The sequence below is a fragment of the Pezoporus occidentalis genome, unplaced genomic scaffold (assembly GCF_034315485.1).
Source record: "Pezoporus occidentalis ecotype Australia unplaced genomic scaffold, CSIRO_AGI_Poc_V1 ctg1, whole genome shotgun sequence".
Classification (NCBI taxonomy): Eukaryota; Metazoa; Chordata; class Aves; order Psittaciformes; family Psittacidae; genus Pezoporus; species Pezoporus occidentalis.
Genome location: NW_026912778.1, coordinates 15769698 through 15793676, shown reverse-complemented (window position 1 = coordinate 15793676; position 23979 = coordinate 15769698). Strand labels below are relative to the sequence as shown.

The following is a 23979-nucleotide window of genomic DNA, read 5'->3' as shown; positions in this document are numbered from 1 at the left end:
GTTGTGGTTTTGGTGTCTTAGTTGCATACATCATTAGCGGAAACAATACCATCTGTATATTTTACTTCTGCTGAAGTGTTATTAAATGGGGTGAAGACATCTTTCTTATTTTCCCTACTCATTTTCCCAGCTGCCCTCATGGAAACCAGCACCTTTCCAAGGAAACCGGCTCAGCAATTTTAGAATTAATAGATCAGATAATACATTTTAAAAGACTGTCACATGAAAATGAAGGGCACCCATCACCACTATACCTTAAGAACTTGTAATTCATGTTAAGTACATAAGGGAAATTTATATCACCTTTGTGATGTCTGTACAGAGTTGTAAATGAACAAGACTACAGTTCAGTCAAGTTGAAAGAGAGTATGAATATGTATAAATGAAAATATACAGACCTTCTTTATGGAAATCTTCATTCTAAAAACCATGAAGCATTTCCTACATGATTGAAATACCTCTTAATCTGCAAGAAATCTGACCTAAATAGAGCACTAGTTACAGTATTATAAATTAACAGGACTTGCTTTGGCTTTAAAGATTTGTAATCTATACCAACTAACTAAAAGTTAGCTAAGCAAGATCATTCCACCCATGGTGTTTGTCATATTAGTGTAACTTAACAGACCCAGGCTATCCACCATGTAAGGGCTTGACTATGTTGGTGGCAGCAGGGAGTATAAACAGTAGAAAGACCTTTGTGGGAAAGACTTTGTTGTTTTTGTTAAAATAGATGGTTGATCTAACTATAAAACAGGAGCGAGGAATTTTAGATGCCTGCACTAAATGCCAGTTTCTCCTTATGATTTGTGGAAGAACTCTGCAATTGTAGCTCTTAAGAGTTGAAATACTGCTGAAAGTTGTCCCCAGAAAAGTCACCATTCAAGCTCATGAACTGACAGTTTTTTTTCTTCTAATTTCATGACCTTGACTTCACAATCCCCAAATCCAGAAGGCAGTGATTTTAATCTTTATTTGGGATTCGCATGTAGCTAATCTTGTTTAAATCCCCTCTACCTCCTTAACTTCCTCCCTGCTCTTTTCCTTCTGCCAGCCCTTTACTCTTCATCTGTTTGCCTTAAAGGCCCAGGGTGGATGACTCAATGGTTCCAATCTGTACCAGCTTAGACACCAACTCCCATTTAGGGACAGCAATATCATGCTTTAGCTCAGTAGGCAGACATGCTTTTTGAGCGATTTTGACATCTAGAACATTCTTTTACTAGCTGTTGACTGCTGCACTCCTCTCTGGTTCAGAAAAGCATGGTTTCCGCAGTCTTTTTAAAACGCAAAACAAAAACCCAATCCAGCTCTTGGCTGCACAGATATTACCAAAGGTAAAACATGATGGTATTGTTCTGTGTTCAATATTTTGAATTGGCTGAAGCGTTGAAAATGCTTCTGTCTCTTTAAAATGGTGTGGTATTTTGTGCTGTGACTACTACTGAACGTGAAGTTATTTGAGTGAACAGAATAACTTCGTGTGTGTTGAGGTGTGAGGTGACCTCATTATTCCTAAATCTGTTCCTGTTTTGTAGCACCTTTTAATCAGCTCTACTCTTTCAGCTGCTCAAGTGGTTTTTATTTCTGCTGTGGTTGTGTAACAGAATTTTTTTGAAATGTCAAAATCACAGCAACATAAGTTGGTTAGTTCAGCCAACCTGGTAGAAATTCAGCTGCTCATAGATGAGACAATAATGGAGCAAGATTAAGCAGTGTTTATAGCTTAATAAGATAAGAAGCAACACTTGCAAGGCTTTACTTTGATGCAAGGATAATGATTGATTCATAAAAGAGATGCTTCTTTTGAACTGAGAGTTCTGGTAAAGATAATAAGATTTATCATTTTGATTCTGCTTGCACAAGATCTGGGCTTCAGAGATGCTGTGTTGAAAACTCTGGTAAACTCTTGGCTCCCCGTGTGCCTTCAGATGAGCGTGTCATGGGGAGCACTCATAGGTACTCTGCAATTAGTGCTGCCTCTGGGGCAGAGGTGCACATCCTTGGGGAGCTAGTGCTCCCTTTGATGCTTTGTGTTTCCGCTGGTGCTGAGGACTGTGCTGTTGGGACTGTTGATCTGGAAATCAGGCACCTGTCCACTCACAAGGAAATGAAAACAATTATTGCTCAATATTTACTCAGTGGGCACCAGCAGCCTTGTAGAGATTCTTTGAAGAAGCAGATTAGGGGTGGATGACTGTATATACCATTGCAAAGGCCATATGCTGCCAAACTTCTTTTGCTAACTTGAGAGTTCTTCCATTTGGACCTCCAGCATTTAAAGGACAAATGAGAAACAAGAGTCCAACTATGTTGCTTGAGAGTTCTCTTGTCTCCCTCATAGTTCCTGTGGGACACGTTTTGCCTAAATAATGTATCCTGTCTCTTGTATCATTAAGCACCTTTCAGAAGCTTCCTGTTTTCTAGTGAAGTGGTTTTTGCCTGGTTCATTGTCCGCAACTCTCTTCCGATTTCTCTTCCTAGCTTCAGTATTCCCCATTGACTGCATGTAGCTTGGAGCACTTTAGTGAGTTGGTAATCCGTGGGGTTCTTAACCAGCAGTTAAGTTTTCTGACCATCTGTGTTTCCTGAGTTAAAGATCTAGTGCCTATGCCAAACTGTGGTTGCATTAATAACCTCCAATATCTACAAGTACATATGACGAGGTTTTAGCAATCCCGCTGCCTCGATTCCCTGTCACATCCAAAATAGGTCAAGATGAAACATAAAGTCAGCAAAGCTGCCGAGAGGAGGTAAAAATTCGGTTTGGCGCCAGTGGACAGCATCATTGCCAATTCAGTGGTGTGTTATTTAATTACTCTCCACAGAAAAAAAAAAAAAAAAAGCAAACCACTCATGTACCTAAATTTTATTTATTATTATTATTATTTTACATGAACCGAAGTTGGTTGGGGAATAACTGGGATCTTTTAAATGTCTACTACATTACACTCTTCAGCTATCGAAACCTATTTTCTTGTAAGTCAATTGAAAAATAAATAATTTTCTCTTTAAACCTTGGCTGCACAGAGTTGAATTTTGTCACTTCACCTTTTAATCCTCTTTCATTTAGTGTCTTGATGTTTCAGTTTTCATCCCTGCTTAATCAGAGAAAAGCTGTGGCACCAGTGGCAGGCAGTTTGGGTGTGACTGAGATAAAGCTGATATTAGGAAGTTACAGGGAGTGTTTTCTACCTCTGCATCACAGGATTGTTTACCAGTTGTTTTCATGCCTGTTGTCTGAGTGATGCTGCTCCTCAGCTGCTGTTATAAAAAGTCCTTTGATAACTTGTGTGATGATTAAACGCTGCTTAATTGTCCTCAGTTAGGAGATTGTTTCATGGTCATTCATGCATCTAGCTTTGATGCTAGATTAGGTTGGTCCATCTAAAAGGTACCTCTTGACACCCATGCTTTTCAGTATACTGTTCATCTCCAAGGTGGATCTCAGTCATGCAGTTTGAATGGTAAAACTGCAAAGGCCTTGAATAGCTGCAGAACATGCCCAGGGGAGTGACCACAGATCTGATACACAGTGTTTGCGTGGGTAGTCATGCAGCCTTTCTGATGGTCCTGAGCCCCGTTGCCTGAATTAGTCCTGGTTTGCTGGCTATTAGGAGGGATGGTAGATCAAGTGTGGTGATGAGAGAGAAAGGCTTGAGGAAGCTGGGTGAAGTGATTTATTTGCTGCAGGGAATCTTCGTCTGTCAGCTGCTGGAGTGGAGGAAGCAGCCATTTTAGATGGGTCAAAAAGCCATGCTTTTCTGTCAGACCGGAGTAGTTTCATCTTTCTAATCTTTTTTTTTTAGCTCTTTTTAATTAAAAATTAAACTGGGTGAAAGTCATTCTCGTGGCTCCTGACAGTGTTTCATTAATGAAATAAAATGTGTCCCTAAAGAAAGAAGTTTCTAAACTCATCATTACATGTAAGTCTTAACATATCTACCAAAACCAATCAGTGTGAGATACCTCAGAGGAGAGAGTGACAGGAGAATATTACTCTCAAGCTTTTTATTTTAACTTCTCTCATTTTCTGTTCAATCCTATTTGCCTGTGTTTTGGGGAAATTATTCTGTCTATATTTCCAGTGCTTAACAAAATGAGGCCACTAAGCAGCCTGTGATTCTTCAGTGTTTCTCCAAACGCACTGTGTTTTTAACTGACTTGACAGAAGGAGATACAAAAAAACCAGGTATTATTAAATGTACTATGTAAAATAGATTAACTAAAATTTTCCTCTGTTAAAGTTTTTATCTTACTTACTTCAAGAGCCTCTGTGATTGGTATGCAAATGCTAAGGACCTCTGTTTAAACCAGGTGATAACCATAAACTTTGATTTCTTTTCACATTAAGAAAGTACGGTCTTTCTCTACATCTTGAGTTTTATGAGAAGCACTTTTTGGCCTAAACACACATGTGAACTTCACATCTTTGGGATGTGGATGCCTAAGCTTAGCCACTTGTTGCTGGTCTTTGGGTAAAGCTTGTAAAACATGATTTTGAACAAACACCATACAAGAATTTAAAAGACAGCATTAAAACATGAATTTCCCATAGAGGATTTAACTGCATTTTAAGCTACTTGGTTCCCAGCATACTGAAAATTATACCACACATTTTTATGCTGAACTACAGATCTGGGAGCCTAGCTTTGCTGGGTATATTTTCCCTTAAATCTTGGTTGCAAAGACCTGTTTGTGGAAGAATGACACCTCTGCGAAAGGAGCTGTCGGAGCCATGGGAAGTTTCATCCAAAGCACAGAAGAGTACTGTAACAGGCTTTAGTTCAGCCGAAGTTGATTGAGAACTGCATAATGAAGTCCTTTTTAGGTTTTATATTCAAAACTTTATTGCTTTCTAAGAAGGATTTGCATCATTGTTTCTTCTTTTATAACAACATAGGCTGCTTATTGCTTGTCTCTATTTCATTGTACTATAGGATGCTTCAGAAAATACTAGTGTCTGGCACAATTTATCTTGAAAAGTCCAGCCTCTTGGTAGTTATTGCCATTAAACTCATCTTGTAAAGGTAAAAACATGGATGATAATATAATGACAAGATTTTTCTGACTTTCGAAAAACTGCTGCTGTTATTCTTAGCATGTATAAAGAGTTGCCTAGTATTCCAGGTATACCTTGCTGCCCTTGTGGAAAAGGTAAGCTATTTTTGGCTTTGTAGTTAGGGAAGACTGAGCAAAAGCAGTTATGTAAACTAATGTACCAAATGAATATCACATGAAAGATCAGCCAGGAGGTCTTAGCTATCAATCTGAAATCACCTTGGCTCTTGCTAGTTAAAACCTCCCTTTAGCATTTTCCACAGGGAGATTGCTAAATAAAAGCAGAGTGCTGGAATTCATGCTCAGCTTGATTTGTAAGGCTGTTCCTACAAGCTGCCTATCATGTTACAAGTATGTCCTTCAGAGTTCTCTTAAAAACATCAACAGAAAAATCCAAACAAACCCTTCTCTTTGGTGATTTCATGGCTTTTGTTTCTTCCTCAGAGAAGATCAAGTCTGGAGCTCTCTGACTTCATCTGAAATTGTAGGCATGATCAATTTGTTTAAGAAACCTTGTAAGTACTTGACTGATTCTGTAGATTATGGAGCACATGATGTCCTGTCATTCAAAAGCTCACTGTTCAGTTTTTGTGGCTCAGTCTGGAATACTTTCAGCGGGGAGCTGGCTGAGGGGGGAATGTGCTGTGCTTATTGTTTTTAAGCAGGGGCTGCTGCTAATGTATGTGCTGCTTTTGTCCATTTTTATGGCAGTCGTAATAAATAGCGTATGTGTGAAGCGGAGTCAAATCCAAAACAAAGAGGTTATTCTGGTTCATGTTTTTGCAGGTAATTCCCTGTGGCACCACTGAGAGCTTTTTGCACCACTGTGGGAAACTTGGCTTCCCCAGTTTGTGTTCCATCAGATGTTGTGCTTTACCATACCTTTTGAAATGGTCCTTTTAATTGATGAAAGCTTAGAATTTATGGATTTAAATTTTGAAGTAAATAGAAAAGTATGTTCTCATTTAGGATCATCTGGATTATTTTTCAAAGTTGTCAAAAATGTTTGCTATTTTTAAAGCTTACTACTATGGTTCTAATTTCAATAGCTTTTCCTGTGTTTGTTGTCAAATATCTTTCAGTTGCACTGATACTAACATTATTTTACTTTTATTTCTTGCATTGGATTTGCAGAGGTTATTTGACAAATTCAGAATTTACTTGATATAAATGATGTGAATGGACTGAAGCAGTATTAAGTTGTACTTATGTATAAATGCCAAGCATGCTATCAAGCAGTGGTGCTGGATTGATGTGTCCTTCTGTTCACCTCTTTGTTAGTGGGGTTTTATGGCTTGAGGGGGGAGTGGGATAGGGATGGGGGAGAAGGGGTTGACCAAAGGGTTTATAACAAACAGGACTCGATTTCAGCATGACATGTTGGCTAACATCTTAACATGACAAAAGCTTTAGTCTGTTTTCAGGTTTCCTGATTATATGCCCATTCCAGTTCAGAAGTTAATAGTATCTCTTTTCACCGGATTGCATGATGTTCCGCATGAGCTTGTGCTACAGAAAAGGTATTGAGAGGGGAAAAGTCTCTGGCTTGATTCACTAACTGCCCTTCAAAACAAGGTGTGAAGTCCCCCTGTCACTGATGCTCAGGTCAAATGCTCCCCAAGGGAAAGGAGAGAGGAAGGAATGTGAAAAAAAGCCCTTGCTTCTCAAAATGTAATTGAGTTGGCTTTAATTATGGATTTAAAGGATGGGAGCAGTAAGAAGATTTACTTTGCATGCACTATTGAGGAATTCATGTAGGAAGAAGAGACACAAGTGTTTGAAACACCTGGCCAGCTCTCTGTTGTCATCTGGTAGTAATTCACATGGCCCTTTCATTTGTATTTTATTGAGAAAAACAGAGTAGGCTTGAAATATAAAGAAGCTCTTAACTTCCTTTGTGAAGGAGTGGGAGTACAGCTTGTCCATTCAGTACAAAGAAAAGAATTTACTTGTTGAAATGTTCAGACTTTTTTAGTTTTCTTTATGTAGCCAACTTCACCAGTGGCGTTGTGGGAATGAAACTATTTCTCATGTGGCTTTTATACTTGTGTTAGCTGTTATTAGTTAAGTCACAACCAAGCTGCAAATTCCAGACCCAGGGTTTCCCAAAATCTGGTTCCTGCTATTGTAGAAAACCATTTGCTACACAATTGCATCAAATAAAATGGTGCATTGCTGTCTTGTCTTACACTGGGTTTTGTGGTCGATTATGGTATAGCACTTCTGTAAAGACAAAAACCCCTGGCAGCCAGCTGTGGAGGAAGAGTGATTCAATCTCATGTGAGTCTTCTCCGAAAGTTGCTGCTCTAGGAAACCTGTGTCCATGGCCACTGCCTTCTTTCATTGAAAAAGGATTGGCTAAAATATATCTGGTTTCTATGAGGGTACTTGTGTTTCATGGTAAGATTAAAACTAGAAAGGCAAAGAATATCTACAGTTTGCAGCCATCTAGCTGAGGTGAGTGATAACAATTTTGCATGCCTTGGTGGTCTTGTTCATAGAACTTGATTCTGTGCTAGGGCTTACTTTGCCTTTGTTTTCAGTTCCTTTTCCATCCTAGTATGTGCAATGTTTTCTGATATCTGTCACCCACTTCAAACTTTCTCTACCAAAATGGATAAAGAGCAAATTTTGAATGTATTATGTTATTAAAATCTTGTTGGTAATATCTTATTTGGGATATTTGTTTATTTGTGATTTCTTAAGGTGCATACACTTTAAGAGATAATTATGACTTATCTTCTATATAAGCATTAGCTGAACTCTAAAAAATGATAACGTGAATACAGGTGAGGGATACATCCACAAGTACTCTAAATAGGATATCAATGCTTGTTATACATGGAACATGAAGTTTTAGTAGCTCATGTGTGGAGATAGCCACTAATCGTCTAACCTGGTCATTTATAATGAAGGCATTTGTTATCTTTCTTTTATAAGATTTCTTTCAGAAATGTTGGGAGGCATGGTCTGACTGCCTCTCCCCACTGGTTAGGAGTGAATTTCAAATTACTCTTCTGCTGTTCGAGCAGGCTGGCTGCTGTTGGAAATGCAACACTCTGCTAGGTGGAATTCTTGTCTGCGCCATCCTTGCCATGCCTGCATTAATTTTTCCTAATTACTAAGCAACTTACACTTAATGAGTTGCAATTAATCAGTACCTTTTGCTTTGCTACACATACAAAATTATACTTCCCGTAAAATGCTTCACGAACTAGTTAGAGATCTTGACACAGTGTAGTTGGGAGACTTCTGTCCTTTAGTTTACTGGTTTGTTATTAAATAGTAAGATTAAAATCTTGTCTCCTTACTCCAAAGATGCAGTCTTTTCATGTTGTTGTTCTCCCATGGCAGACTACATTAATTATTATTCTGGAATGCTGTTTCGCTAAGTGACATGTCCTCTTTAGCTTACAGAGCAGAGTGCTTGTCCCATTTCACAATACAGCCTTAAGCAAGGATGACCAGCTGCTCTGTGGCTACATTTGCTCCAGCTGACTACTCAGGTGCTGTAGGGTAATGAGAAGTTGACTCTGCAGGTGGTGCTTGGGCTATCCTGAAGAACAGGTAGAGACAAAACTTACCAGTCTGATGGCATGGTCCAGGAGGGCAGGGCAGAGAGGAACAGCTATTCACAGTGAGGTTAGGTCCTCAAAACTTTCTAGCTCTGGCACAGAGCCCATTCCAGCAGAAGAGAGTAGGATGCCTCAGTGTCTGTGCATTTATCCATCAGTTCCTTGAGGGGCTTTGCTTTTCCCCATTGTGAATCTTGGAACAGAACCTAAGATGTTTTCAGTGAAAAACCAAAGTAAACTCCCTTCGCCCTTCAATTTGGGCTTGTTCTGCTGGATCCCAAGTAATGCTGGTGATGACTCTGCGTAAATTACCCAGGACTGAGATCTCTGGAGCTGCTGCTTGGGTTCCTGTTGTGCTGTGAGTAAGCACTGTCTTTCCAGCATGGCTGCAAAGGGTGATGCTGTCTTTTGGAGAGTTTGTTTCCTTGGGGGTTCTGAGGACTCTTCTACAGGCAGGTTTTTTTTTGCGGCAGATGGTGTAAATAAACAGTCGTTTGATGTTAGAAGGAAGGAACACAGATTGCCCACTTCTTGTTGTTCTTCCTAAGATATAAGGTCTTGCATACATTTTCACAGTCATCCTGTATGCCCTTTTCCTCAGTCATGGTTAAAATACTCAAATAATTTTTGCTGCAAAGTAGTGAAATGTCACTCCTTTCTTCTTTTCTAGTGTTTGATTAAGTGGTTATCCAGATGCTATCTGTATTGCCCTACTGCTAGAGCTTTAAGATACAATGTAGGTGATATCTCTGTAGAGCCTGTTTACCAAAATCAAGTACATGTATTTGAACACCCTTTAGTCACATGTCTGACTGTGGTTTCCAAACTGGCACCTGCAAAATAAGTAGCAGCTTCCCTCCTATTAATGAATATGGATATATAATGATAGGTAGCTGTATGTACTCTTTCCAGGATCTTTTTTCTTTGAGTCTCTTCTTTTGTTGTGATGTGGTGCAGTTATGCATTTTACAGTTTGCATCCAAATGATTTACAGCAGAAAAGCAGGAAAAGGAGAGAGTGCTGTTTCTCTTGCAATTGAGACATACCCTCTGGTGGAAAAATCTTGGAGAAGATGTTGCTCTGCATTGGCATTGCAATGTAATCCTGCCCTGAGACTAGCATTTTTCTTTCTTCCATCTAATATGCAATACATGGTCTTAAAAACTGAAGAAGAGAGGACAAAGGGGTGGGAGAAGCCTAAACTTAATTTGCACATTTTGCAAAGTTACGTTGGCATAACTGGCAGCGCTGTCACTTTGTATACCTAAATTTAATGGTTCTTTCCTCTGACTGTCCTGGGTGGGTGTTACTGTGCATATGGCTTTTGGGCTTTAGCTCTACTTTTTAAAGAAGTATCAAGATTAGCACAGTCATTTAGGGTTTGGTTGTTTTTTTTTTAATGCAATAGAAAACCCGGTATGGGGACCTGGAGATCTCCCAGAGGACCAACACAGCCACTGGAGTAGCTGTTCTCTTCACCTTGGACTTTTGGCTACAACTGTTAATTTTCCCTTTCTGCATGCCATAATTAAAAAGACTGTCCAGACACAAAGCAGCTACTGTGGTTTCCATAAATTTGACAGAGTTTTCAGAAATGATCATGTGAGGAAAACCTCAAAAAGTGCAACCTGGGTTTGCTTTGAGATGCTTTCAGTGTCAGCTTCAAAATGCATCAAGGAGAGAGATGTGAGCATCCCTTGTGGCTAGTTGGCCGCATAATGGAAACTGATTGCTTTTATAAGCTCTTCTTTTGGCTTGTTTGTTATGTTTGCACTGTTACAGTTCTTTCAAAATTGCCTGTGCTACTGTAACCCTGGCTGATATTTACAGAAATGGAATAATACTGTTTCAGCTACTGGACACTTGTAATCTAGATATATCGAAAATAGATGCAAGGCAAGTAAAAAAGGTTAAAACTAGATGAGTACTCGCCTGTCTTCTCTGCCCCCACCCGTTTCCCACCTTTGTTTTCTGCAATTTCTCTTACAGTGATTGCTTTTGAGACTTGAGATTTACAAATGGAGCAGAGATATTGGGTGAAAGTGTGTTTACGCAGGGTGGCAGGAAAGGAAAAAGGAAAAGGAGCTGAATACAGTTTCATCAGCATGGGGTTCCCTAGAATCTCCCTGTGAACTTCCCTTAACTGGATGCGCAGGGTACCAATTCCTGTACCAAGTTGCTTGAGAGGGGATCCAAAATACACTTCAGCACCGCAAAACAAGTGTTCAGAGCTGCTGGCATGGGTTCCTGCTTCCATCCATGCTCAACAGTTGGTCTCTGACATTAATCAGTACTGTGAAAAGAATTTCTGTTTCTTACTCTTGTCGCTGTATGGAACAGCTGGAGGGTACCTGATCTGCCAGAAGGCACCCTGACATTTCCTGGAATGATGCTGCATCAGGAGACTTTGTGCTTGGCTGGTCCTCTGGGATTTCATGGCTGCTGTAGCCCCTCAGAGTACAACAGACACAACCTGCACTCCCAGTGTACTTCCAAGGCTTATAAACTCATACTTGGACATTTTTCATTGAGGGTCCATGTTGATGACATATTCTAGAATCTACAATGCATTCATTTCCCTTGGCAGTAGTTATGTTTAACCATAGCACAGGAAATCTTATGCTGTGCCTGGTCACCCAAGTCTCCTCCATTCTGTTTTGTTTTGGGACAGTGTAAATGGTAAATAAATTCCAGTGTGGGCAGGTGATGTTGGAGAGAAAACGCTGTCTCCTTCCTCAGTGAAGTTTAATCAAGTCCATCATGTCTGGCTAAATGTGATGTATTTCACCAATTCAGTGGCGATAATACTTTGTAATCTCAGCACAGTGAGATGGTGTGTGATTAGCATGATCGCTTGCATCTTGGTTTGGCAAATTGTTGCCTGGAACTGAAACAGCATGAAAATAGGAAATAGTTTTTCTCTTTATTCCCACTGTTTAGAGGGAAGAAGATGTTTTATAAAGAAATGTCTGGTTGGCCTAGTTCAGGGATAGAAAGAGTTTATTTGTGCAAAGGCCTTTTTATATTTTAATTATTTTAGACATTTTTTAAATGGTCAGGTTTATAAGTGCTTGAGTATCATCTCTTTATGGCTGCTTCTCCTCCTCTTCAAATTTGCTTGTTCATGAGTAATTACTTTTGTTCTATCGTCAAATCGAATGGGTAGGGGGAGATTTCACTTAACATCACAGTAGCTTGGTTTTTTTCCATTTTGATGATACAAATCTTATAAAGAACCCTTTCTTAATATTTCTTATTTGAGTGTCACGCAGATATCTTACTTGGCTGACATTTAAATAACACTTCTTCTACTTATTAGTGTTTTATGTTAATAAATATACTCAATGTTACCCAAATAAATACGATGACAAAATACATCTACTTGAGTATTCTATGAAGTGAATATTGTTAGTTTTTCAAAGATCAGAGAAAAATATCCAAGAAGAGTTTGGTTCTTAGATATCTATAGGGAAGTCTAAGGTGTAAGACTTCATCAGATTTCTCTGAGTTTTCCAGTTAGTGTTTGAAGTGATGTCCTGTTTCTCTATTTTAATTCTGAATATTCTGAAAACCGTGATCACCTCAATTCTTCAGTTGTCTCCAAACAGCAAGAGCTCCACTGAAAACATACAAATCATAATGGTTTTGATGTGTGTTCAGACTTTTTCTTTCTTTCTTAATAAATAGCCACAAGGAAATATCTTCTTATTCTATATGTTTTCTTACATTGATGACAAGATGAGGAACCGAGTCTGTTTCAAGCTCCTTTTCTAAAGCAGATCTAGTGTTTGAGAAATTGGCCAGAACTTCAACCCAAAGACTCTGAGTCCTCTTCCTGCAACAAAAATATCTCGCACGCATCTTGTGTCAGTTCTTGGCCTGGGTGCTGAAGGCAACACAAGTGACTTCGGTGCGGATGTGGGAGAGCACCTATGAGTTCCCCATTCTGTCTTTGACTCTGATGTGTGAAGAAGTCGTTTGAGATTTGCTTTTGTGGCTCAGCATGTTGTTGCCTGCTTGCCACATAGGGACAGGTGATGAATAAGGAGCAACTAGTCAAGGTTAGTAAAAAAAATGCTTTGAAACACAATACTAGAATAATTAGTGATTAATATTGGTTTTGTCTCCAGGGTCTTTTTAATCACCTAAAATATTATTACTGAAATTGCTGGTAACGGTGTTGGTTAAGTGCTGGCTCAAGTGAAGCTTTTCTCTTGATCACATTCAAGCCAACACTGAGACACCAATTTCATCCTTAAACTGACAGTAATCTGTGTTGCAAAAGTTGGCAATTTCAGGAGAGGGTGGAAATGGCCACCTATCCATGGCAGTCAGAAGGGAGATCCACTGAGGACTAGAATAACACTGTGTCAGTAGGAGAGGTAAAAGTGCAATATTATTCTGTTCTCTGTGCAGCACAGAGGTGAGGCTGTTATGCTGAAGATGGGGAGGAGCAGGAGGAGTTGTAAACTGATTAGAGGAAAAGCCCTTCTGACTTGCAGTGAAGATCTACCCAGGTCTGGCATATTTTGGTATTCTGAGGATCTGTGGCTGAGTCTCTTGCTTGCATGCTCAGGGGGCAAGTCTTGTCCCTGAACAGAATAGAGGACGTCTCAGTTTTTAATGCCTGCTGCTCCTGAGGGGGATAATCTGGGCCTGTATGTAGTGGAAGCTGCACAGACAGTGAAAAACCAGATGTTGGATCTATAGGCAATCTCACAGACTTAGGCCAGCTGTCCCAACTCTTAATCTGGCCATAGTTAATGTCAGTTTGTGCAGAGCATTTGTTTATCTGAAGTAAGTGAGCCTGGTGGAGTGGTTGGGAAAGGAGAGCATGCAGAAGGGCAGAGGAGGAATAGCGAGGAGGTGAAGGTGTCCTCCTTGCCTGGCTCTGCAGAGCTCCAGAAGAAGTGGTTCCTTGCAGGAGCACGGTGTTCTCCAGGCTTTGGAGGGGAACACAGAGGAAGTTCTCTACTTGTGCTGCTGACTAATGTTATCTCCCATGATGTTTTGGCGATATGACAATCAGATCCCTTCTGATCGCCTTGCCCAGCAGAATAAAGTGGTTGTGGTTTGGTTTTCTTCCGGAAAAAAAAATCTAAACAAAACCAAAAACCTTCCCTGATCTCTGCTTCTCTCCCCTGTGTTTTGCATCATGCAAATATTCACTTTGGTCTGTGCTTTTTTACTAAAATTGGCTGGAGAATTTGTGAATGCCATGATTTATGAAGCTCTTTTCTTAAGAAATAGTTTATTTTCTTTACTTTTCTACCCAGCTGTAAACCATGGCAGCATGGTTCTGATTCTGTGAAATCAGAGATGGTCACAAGTGTTTTAGCTCTTTCAGATACATTCAGCCTGAGTTCAGATTTGACTTGGCTTTCAGGTCACTTAAATATGGGTTTTTTTGTGACTCATTGAAAAATTCAGAGATGGTTTTGAGATTCCAACCCTCTAAATCTGGGGAGGAGAAATGGATTTACTGCCTCCTGTTCAGCTGTACCTCAATAAAATTGAATGAAGAAATTATTAAAACAATATTTCTGCTTCAGTGGTTGGTAATCTGCTTGGAATAAGACTCCTTTTAGTCTAGGCTTTTTTATATCACTTAATTCTCAGAGCTTCAAAAGACAACACACAGGCATAAAGTGATCATTTTTGGTTTATTCACCCTGTTTTCTTTTACATGTAGAAGTATGCCTGAACTTTTTTAATATATTTTTGATTCATACAACCTGGTAATTTTGTTTGTGATATGTGGAGCTGCTCAGAAGGCATATGGATAGTTTCCAATCCCTCTCTCGCAATCAGACATCCTTTAGGGGGACATAAGACAAAATGAAAATTTGACTCTCTTCATTTCATCTGACCTATTTAAAACATGTTATCAGTCCATCTGAATCGCAAGGGTAACATTCGTATTTGTTGTTGTATATTAAGTATATATATATTGTGTATTTATGCTGTATATAAAGTATATTAGACTGAAACTGTACAAAACTGAAATAAAATTACTTGAAGCCATTCTTTAACACTTGGCAGTCACAATGAATAAAACTCGCCTGATTTTTATCTGCTGTTTTTCTTCATTAATTGGTTATTATTGTTCTGAGTAGTTACAACGCTTTGAAAGTGCTCCATAAATTACTAGTTTTAGTTTTAGCTGCTGTATGTCACAGTATGTCTTTATTGTTTTCAGTTTGTGTTAGGCAGCAAAAGTAGAAATACTGTATCTGATCTTGCACCGTGACAAGAAATTTTTATCCAATAAGACTGCCATTCATGTGACATACCACCAGCAGGGTATTAGTTTGTTTTTTCCTGTATAAAAGATGGAAAAAAATCTAAAATGTATTGGAGGTACCTGCTTGTTTTCAGCCTTGATTTGTTAGCACCCAGTGATTTCTTAGCCACTTGGCTCTCCACCCCTTTGCTCAGGTAGTAAACCCAGTCAGTTCCAGGAGCCCTGCCCCTAGGATGACATTTAATTTCTTTGTAAGCTGCACCACAGTGCCTGCATATAATTATCCTGTGAACAGCTGGTGTGGCCAGGTCTGTCTTCTCACCCATTTCTAGCTGATTGCAGCTGCATTATTAAAAGAATGCCTCAGCAATGTGCCCCTAAACAATTGAGTTATGTACATGATACTTCACCATTGTCTCTTATTTCTGTTATCCCAGCCCTCCAGCCATCCAGTCATTCTGGCATGGTAGTGTGACTCTCCTTTGAGTTCAGGATATTTCTCAACTTTGTCTTATCGATAGATGTCAGTAGCATGCCGTTACTGCCTGTGCCTTATCACTGAAGAGGTTTGGTCTACAAGTTTCACACTTCCTCCATGCAAATTAACATTTTCTATGGTAAGCCAGTAGTTTCTGCAAGGATGAAATGCTCCTTCTCTCACTGGGGAAAAAGTGGGAAGTGGCATGGTCCAAAAGTGTTGACCAGTGCAATACAGGACTTGTTCTAGGAGTTGGCAGGGCAGAAAAAACAATTCACATAACAAAGTCCCCTGCAAGACGTACCAAGAATGATCTTAGTAATAGTGATTTGAGTGTAGGATCCTCATTTGCCAGCAGCTTGTGCCAGCATTGAGGCGGTACAAATGACTGCCAGCAGCTGGGGAGGGGCAGTGGGCAGGTGTTTGGCTTGTTTGGGTTGTATGCCCTGGACTTCGGACTGCTTTGTGGCAGGGCCTCAGGCAGGTCGTTTTGCCTTTGGGAGTTTATCCTTCCATCTGCAGCTTGGCCAGTAGTTCAGGTTTTAAATGCTTTCACACAGGAATTGTCTCACATAAGAGATAAATCTGCTAAGGGAATCCCAGGTTTTGTTTTGTTTTTCTCTTGAGAAGAAAATAATGAGCCAGCATCTCTCTGCTACATTGACCTTAGTGTTTAATGCAGATCTGGAAACCTCACATAAAACCCAGCATACCAAAAGGGTCTTCCGTCATGAATAACTTGAGTTAATAAGTCTTTCCTTACTAAAATAAACTTTCTCCCTTCTGTTACATAATGGCTGAATGTTTATTTGGTGAATCAGAAGCTATTGCGGTCTCTTCCTTTCTAAAAGTCTCACATGCATCACTGAGCCCAGAGCTATTATAAGTAGGTTTTATCTTATCCCGTATGTTCTGCAATGCAGCCCAGCACCTCAGTAACATCTACTGCATTACTTAACCCTTTTGTAAATGTCCTTCTATGCATGAAGTCCACTAGATGCTGTCACCATGCTCAGGGATGTGTACCCCAAGTTGTTTTAAACCCCCTGACCGCTAGTTTGTAACCTGTACCTGGGGCTTCCTCCTGGAAGCTGGGAAAGAAGAAGGAAACTTCCATGCCACAATAAGATTTGCTGCTGAAGTTTCTACAGACTTTCTCATACTGTCTTCCCTGCTGGGAGTCCCCAATATCCCCAGCCTATCCCACACATTCCCAAAGTGACTTGCCTGCTCTAGATTTTGCTGTTTGTTTTTTTTTTCAGAGAGCAGTGTCTTCCCCATCCAAAAGGCTGGCAGTAGGATGGATTAGGGAGGCAGGATGTTGGTGCCAAAATAAAGAGTTGGGTGAGGAACATGAGGCTTTCTGACTTCTAGGGCAACTAATTGTGATAATTAATAAAAATAGCAGGCACAGAAATAAAAAAGGTGGCTGGGTAGGCTTTAATTTATAGATGGGAAAAAGGAAAACAGGAGCTCAAAAAGAAAGGGAGGTGAGACTCTTGCCAGAGCAAATGAGATGGAAGAAGTGGATAGGAGCAGTATTTATTTATCTCTAGTTTTGCTGTTTAATGTAATCTATATGTTTTAAAACTCCTCTTTACTCCTTCTCTTCATTAATATATCTTCCTTGCCATTAAAGACCAATGTGCCAGCCCTCAGGTAACAGAGGTTAAATACTTTTGCCTTGAAGTGTGTAAAATAAGCTTTTGCTTTCCCTGTTATTTTGTTGTTGTGTCAAGAGAAACATTGAAACAGTTCTTTCCTTACTCTGGATGATAAAAGTATATTATTATATGGTGTTTGAACATTAATAGACTCTATAATGCTGATTCATACATATTTCCTAACAGCTGAGTAGCTCTGCTACATATGGTTTCTTTAGAAGATACAGTACTTGGGAGGAAGAAAGTCACAAAAAGGGCTGTTTTTTATGGAACTATTTTTTCTTCTGCAGATAGCAAGGGAAAATAGATGTTTCTGAAAAGTAAGGTTGGTACTTGCAGTGTTATGGATACTTTAGGTAGTATTACTAGTTTATATCAGGTAATCCAAGAATACCTCATCTGCTCTGTGGGACAAGGTTTGCAAGAAATAGTATCTCTTATAAGATCATTTGATACTCTTGGAAAAACAGGCAAGCATTGGCATGCTATTTTTCCTTTGCTTTCCCTAGGTGTTTCATGTGACTGTTGTGGCTGCACCAATTTGTTGCTTTTGATCCCTCTCAATCTTGTTTTCATTTAATGTTTCTCAAGTATTTGATTTAATCTTTGGTCATATTACATTACCTTATCTCTGTCAGAGTGGGGCTATTACATACTCTCAGGTTTACGATTGTTATGTGCTATCACTAAATGTCTCACACAGTTGAACTCATTGCTGGGAAGTTATGTTATTGAATGTGAGCATTTGTCCTTTTTTTTAATGTTGTTCTTTATTCCCTTTGTATTATCTTAAATATTTCCTCAGGGTCTTTAGTGTTGTGACTGCTTTGTCTATCTGGACAGTGTCCATCTGTCAACCCCAGCTTTCTTTTTAGCTACATATAGAAGAGAGGGCAATGGACTGAGGTCAAGTCATGGAGGCAGAAGGTGTCCGGAAAACAACTTTCCCTATGAAATCTAATGAGCTCCGATAGGTACAGGAGCTCACGCCTATTTTAAACCATGGGAACATTGCTAAGCAGAGCACAGCCTGCCCTCCTCCTCATTGATCCCAATTTGTTTGTGTTTCCTGGAGGAGTGGAGACACCTCTCTGGGGAGCACTGCTTCCAGCTCTTAATGCAAGTGTACCGGCGATAACAAGCAGCTCTGGGGACTCACAGAAATGGATGCACTGAGATGTGGAGTGGGTGGGAAAGCTGGAGGCAAGTGCCAATGCTGTTTTGCACGGGGAAGCTTGGTGCCCTTGACAACAGAGTGGGCAGGGGGGAGGCAGGGAGGCTTTTTCAGTGGGGAGCTGAAAATGAAGAACTTTGTGTAGATACGTGGCCAACCCAGGGCTCAACAGGGCCCTTGTTGTAGTGGCTGTCCTGAGTTATTTTAAAAAGAGCATGAATATGCATACCATTAGCTTAAAATCAAGGTGGAATTTTTTATTACTGATACTAGCAATATAGAGCATAACAGCCTTTTTCTGCTTTAGAGATGTGATTAGAGTTGTCAGTCTTCAGTTCCCTTTTTGCTTTGGCTGCTGTACTGTGCCCACAGCCCAGTAACTCACCTGCCCTCTCCCTGCCATGCAGATTTTAATGTGCATACGTGTGGATTTCCATTCTCTAAATTCTTTATAGAAACTCCTATTCATTTTAACAATTCGTATTCTCATTAAGTTAGCCTATTACACCATATTTTATGGCCATTATATTCACTAACAAGGAGCACATTATTTTGGAGACAGCTTCTGTGCAATATCTCATACTACAGACAGGTATTGCAGACAAATGCTGCATTTTGCATAATGAACAAATGTCTGTGAAATCTCTGCAAATCCCATTGCAATCCTGAGGTCTGAAAAATCTTGGCTGTAATAACTTCAACATTTAAAAGCCACTATAAATCCTGCTTTTGTTTTTTTTTCCCCTTAACAATAACCCTTCTACTCACCAGCTGGTGCATTTATTTGGAGAGACGTCTTCCTGCAGGTTTTCTCACCCATCCTACTGTGAGTGCCCCCAGCACTGCAGCCAAGAGGTAAAGCTGCAAGGAACCACCACCTTGTTACAGATTTAGTTGTGTCTTCTATGACTATGTGAGACTTTATTTTTACGTGAAGCTTGCTTGGCTTGAAAATTACTTTTTCAGGTGATTCCAGTAGTATTGACATCTCCTCTGCCCCATCCAGTGGTGCAGCCTCACCTTTGCATTGTGCTTGTTTGGGATACACGGCTTGCTCTTTACAATCATTTAAATCTCCTCCCTCTGCCAGAGAGTAGATAAAGCTGTATTTGACCTGTACTTGTGCTGAGGACCCTAGGAGTCCCAGTGAATTTGGGTGACATTTTAGCAGTTTAACTACAAGCTATCTGATGGGGGCTTGTCGGTTGGTGTGTTGCTAAGACTTTGCCGGAGGCTGTGCCTGATTTGCCAGCAATAAAACCCATTGCACCTGCCTTCATCTTGCTTGGAGAGCACCCTAGGGTGAAATAGAGTGTGATAGAGGGGTAGGTGCTCCTATCAGTCCACTGTCATTGGGAGTGGAGGGACCATGTGCAGCCTCCATGATGCCAATGCTTTCCAGTATAACTGGCTCTGTGTCAGGCACTTCATGTCTTCATGCAGCTGACAAATTATATGACAGGTTAAAGATTATTCTAATATGCTCTACTGCTTTTCTGGAATAAGCTGAGAAGGGAGCATTTACCATATGTGCTGTGTTATTCTAGCTAACTATCCAACCTTGTTTATCTGTCGCCTTCACACCTCGTGTTTTTTGTGATTTAAAACTGATTTGCTGTTAACTGTTTACTGTGATGTGAACAAGATAGGCTTGTCAAACAGACAGGAAAAAAGATCTAATTGCTGATTTCCCCTGTTCTCCTGGGGCTGGGTCTGCAGCATTCCCATTCCAGTGATTAAGGAGAAAACCAAATGGCCCATGTAAGCAGACTTGTTTCCTGGCTATCTCAGCAATTGTCCTTGACACAAGTCAACAGCATAGGATGTCCCAATCTTCAGCCTTTCCTATCCCAGTTTTTTCTTTCAGATAGACAGGAAGGATGAGTCATGTTTGAGCTCTCACATTAGAGACTGAAAAGGCTTTTGTGCAGGGCATTGTCTGTTGCATTGCCAACATTTAGTTTCCTTTTTGTACTTGTTTTACTGTTACAGAAAGCATTTTACCCTGTAGGTGATAGCATCCCACACCTTCCTCCATAATACCTTGTGAAAAATTTACATAAATAGACTTTGTCTTAGCGGTCATTCATTGCCTCCTTAGAAACCTGGAAGGGAAGGCTGCTCCTTATCTCTGCTCTGGCAGGATGGGAAATAGTGTGTGCAGCCTGTGCAGAGAAGGGTGTTTGTTGGTTTTGCAATGAGTCATGAAGCCTAATTTAAAGAATTCACACTTAGTAATGTGACAACTGTGATGATGGGGTATGGAGTGGGGAAACAGCTAAGGGACATGTTAAATCACATGGAGAAAAACAAATCTTGGCTGGAGACAACCGTGTTGGCTTTCACCCATTTTGATGAAAGGAAAGCTGTGTTGACCTGTCTCATGTGTTCAACACCTAGATGCATAGCTGGTGAATCAGTACAGTAGATTTAGAGTTGATGAGGTAATTCACAGTTATATCTGAAAACCTCCAAAAGAGGAGGGGACAAGGGTAATGTGGATGAATGACACAGGAAAAACCTCCTTTAAAAATGCTGTAGTTGAATTGATATATGCAGTGAATTACATTAGCCAACAGAAAAGCATCACACAGCCTTCCCTTTCAAAGGAGGCTGAGGAAGCAGGCAAGGTGGGAACTGTGGAAAACCAGCTCTTTCACTGAGTCTTGTGTCTGGTACTGATGCTGTCTCCTCTGTATATGCTACCATTTGATTTATGAGTTTTTGCTGGCAGTCTCTGAGGCATGTGAAGGGTTGGAGTAGCTGTGGCCTAGAGCAATAATTTATTTCTTTCTCTGCATGACTGCCTGCCTGTCTGTTAGGGGTTTTGTGTAAGAATATGTTTCTCTAAAGTCAGAATTGAAGATCAAGCAGTTGGCCTGGCTGGAGATGTCAGTTGGTCAGCTTATGGAAAGCAGAGCTAGGGGACAGGGAGAATAAACCTCTGAACCTCTTTCTCTTCTACACTGGTAAACTGCTGCTTCAGTTGTTTTTCTCATCTGCTCACTGTGGGTCAGCGATTCTGGATGGAAAAATTCTAATGCTGGGCATGAATCTGAGGTTCATAATTCAACTTCTTATTTATGTTGCTACTGGGATGCCTTGTTGTCTTAATGAAGTTGTACAAATGCTCTATCTTGACTGCTTAATGAGAAGAATGGTATCTGTGTAAACTTCTTGTTGATCTGCAGAGGAAATGCAGAATCATTATCTGCTGCTTCTGTGATTATATTTCAATCTAGATTTCCTACTTCATCCATAATTGGGTACAGATAGATTAACAGAGTGGCTTTTTTGCTTTTTGTGTAAGTTGGATCCCACACCTGGTTCAACTTGGGCTCGCTGGCACTAGTTTGGGAACCACTTGTCACTGGAAGTAGCCAGATACGTTTGGGCACATTTTCTCTCTCTGAATACCTTGTAGTTATGCCTCCAGCAACCACAAAGGGGTGTTGCCTAGACGTGGCTTTGCTGTACATGGGTATAGCAGAGTGGAATGAAAAACCTGATGTGGTGTTGAAGAGTACTATTGCCCTACAGAAGATGTTTTATGTTTCCTGGTCAAGTGTTCCTGAGGGAGCCTCTGTATTTTGCAACCAAACCACTGCTTTCTGCTAAGCAACAGCTTATATGGAGAGTAGAGCATGATGAGGCAGTGTGCATGCATGCAGCCTGGGGGAAAAGCACTGTAGGGATTTAAAGACCTTATGAAAATATTTGTCACCAGTATAACACGATGCTTCTCAAACTGGATTATGACAGGAGGCTAAAAGTTGGTTTAAAAAAACCCCACAACTACTCAACAAAATAGCTTGTTTTAAGTAGATTCAATGCAAAATTAAGTAAAGTCAGAAAAAAAAAAATGAAGCTCTTTTAGTTATGATGTTTAGAAAATCTTTGGTGCATCCCAGGCCCAAGAAATTAACCCTTTCTTGGCAGTGCTTCACAAGAAACTCTTGGTATTTCTTTTCAATGGATGTGTGGATGTGGGGAAAGTACTTTGAAGCTGCCTTTATTTTCTTCAGTCTTTGGTGGGGGAAAAAGAAGTTTTGTTTTGTTTTATTCTGGTTAACTTTTCCATTTCTTGTTCCTGTCTTCATGTCATTTTGTCTTTTGCTGTGCTTCTTTTGGTGGAGTTTTTAAAATGTAAGTGTCTCAGGGAAGAAATGCGGGATCAAATTCTGTCCTCAGTTACTTGGGGAAAAGCAGTCAGAAAAATGTATTGACTTGCTGATATAAAGCTGGATGTTTATTAAAGTAACTCATTGACCAACAGAATTTTATACTGTTCTTCTTATTCATTTGTAAATTGACTTGTCTAGTTATGAGGCTACGTCAGTAAAATACAGCTGGCTATTTTCAGTGGCTTTTAATTCAAAGCAGAGCATCCAGTACCTGCCAAAGCGAGGTGATCAAAGCAGTGCTTGTATTTAGGAGAAAAGGTCAGAAGTGTGGTGTAAAACCTAAAAATGAGCCTCAGTGTAATTTTATGACCCTGCAAAATTATCTTCTCTCTTCATCCAAATGTTCAGCTGCTTTGATACCTCCAAGCAGATCCTTAAAACCAAGAGCCGATGTTTTGGTGCTCCTACCTTTGCTTTGTCAGTCTGATGCGTCAACAGCAAGCTGCAGCCCTGCATTTACATTGCAAGCGCCAGGCTGCTTTGGGCTGGTGACTTGCTCTTTGACCTCATTCTTCCTTTGAACCTGCTGCCACGGTTCTTGCTCGCGAGCTGCGTCCCTCAGCCCTGCGCCTGTCTTGTAATCCGCAGACAAGAAAAAAGCAGGCAAATTCCAGCCTTTCAAGAAGCTCTTTGGCAAGAGGAAGAAAAGAGAGCCTGTGCCAGACTGCGAAGAAGCCAAACTGAAGCCCAGCCACTCCTTTGGCAGCATCTGCAACAGCACCTTCTCCTCCGATGAAGAGGCAAATGGTGGTCTGAGGTAAGCACGCAGGGCTGCTGCCAGCCGTGCAAATACAAGGCTTGCTCTCCCTGCTTTTAATGAAATTAAATTCTACCTCTGCTGAGTGGTAGTGAGTTGTACACCACTTCACTTCATAAGTGTGTGCATCTCAGTGCCTCCTCTGAACACGACACCCGCTGCTGTAGACCCTGAGGTCTCGCTTCTCGCATGCGTTACTTATTGGGTACATGTGCCAGTCGGCAAAAAAGGAAATCCTAGGGTGAAGCAGAAATGAATTTGAATCTGGCTCCATGATTTAACAGAACTACATAGTGAACACCTCAGCAGAGGTATTTATGGCACCCATGTTTTAAAGTACAGATACTTTATCACATACTTCTCCCTGCAAGGTGGTATCTCTGGCGCAGGACAGACACATCCTCTTTCAGTCTGTCCCATACAGGTTTTGCATTGTGGTTAGGATTAACAGATAGGCTGCTTTTATTCCTACATGATTTGAATGTAGAGTAGAAGGAAGGGAGAGCAGAGAGGCACTTGGAAATCAGATCATATTCCAGCCTCACGAGAGGACGACAGGACAGCATGAGACTTTTTTATAGAAATGGGGGGAGAAAGAAACTGCAGAGTTAATTTGTCAACAATCTCTAACTAGGAACAGAGCAGAAAGAAAAACAAAACAAAACAAAACAACCCCTCCCCCCCACCCCCCAAAAAAACAACCAACCAAAACCAACCAACCCACCACCAAAAAAAAAACAAAAGAAAAACCACCCCAACCACAACAGAAAACTAAGGCCAGATGCACAAACTGATCGGGTCATTAATACTTATTTCACTTTCCAACTGAAAGCTCTCAGAGA

General features: G+C 40.4%; 1 protein-coding gene across 1 annotated transcript in view; it reads left to right on the top strand.

Annotated features, from left to right (window-relative positions):
- The first annotated feature begins 5488 nt into the window (after positions 1–5488).
- The window catches only part of CRACD (capping protein inhibiting regulator of actin dynamics), a 55947-nt gene continuing 37456 nt past the window's right edge, over positions 5489–23979 (top strand). Inside the window, exons 1-2 of the mRNA XM_062642351.1 lie at positions 5489–5576; positions 22969–23137. Coding sequence (XP_062498335.1) covers positions 5552–5576; positions 22969–23137 — 194 coding nt within the window. The 5' untranslated portion in view covers positions 5489–5551. The remainder of the gene's footprint in view (positions 5577–22968; positions 23138–23979) is intronic.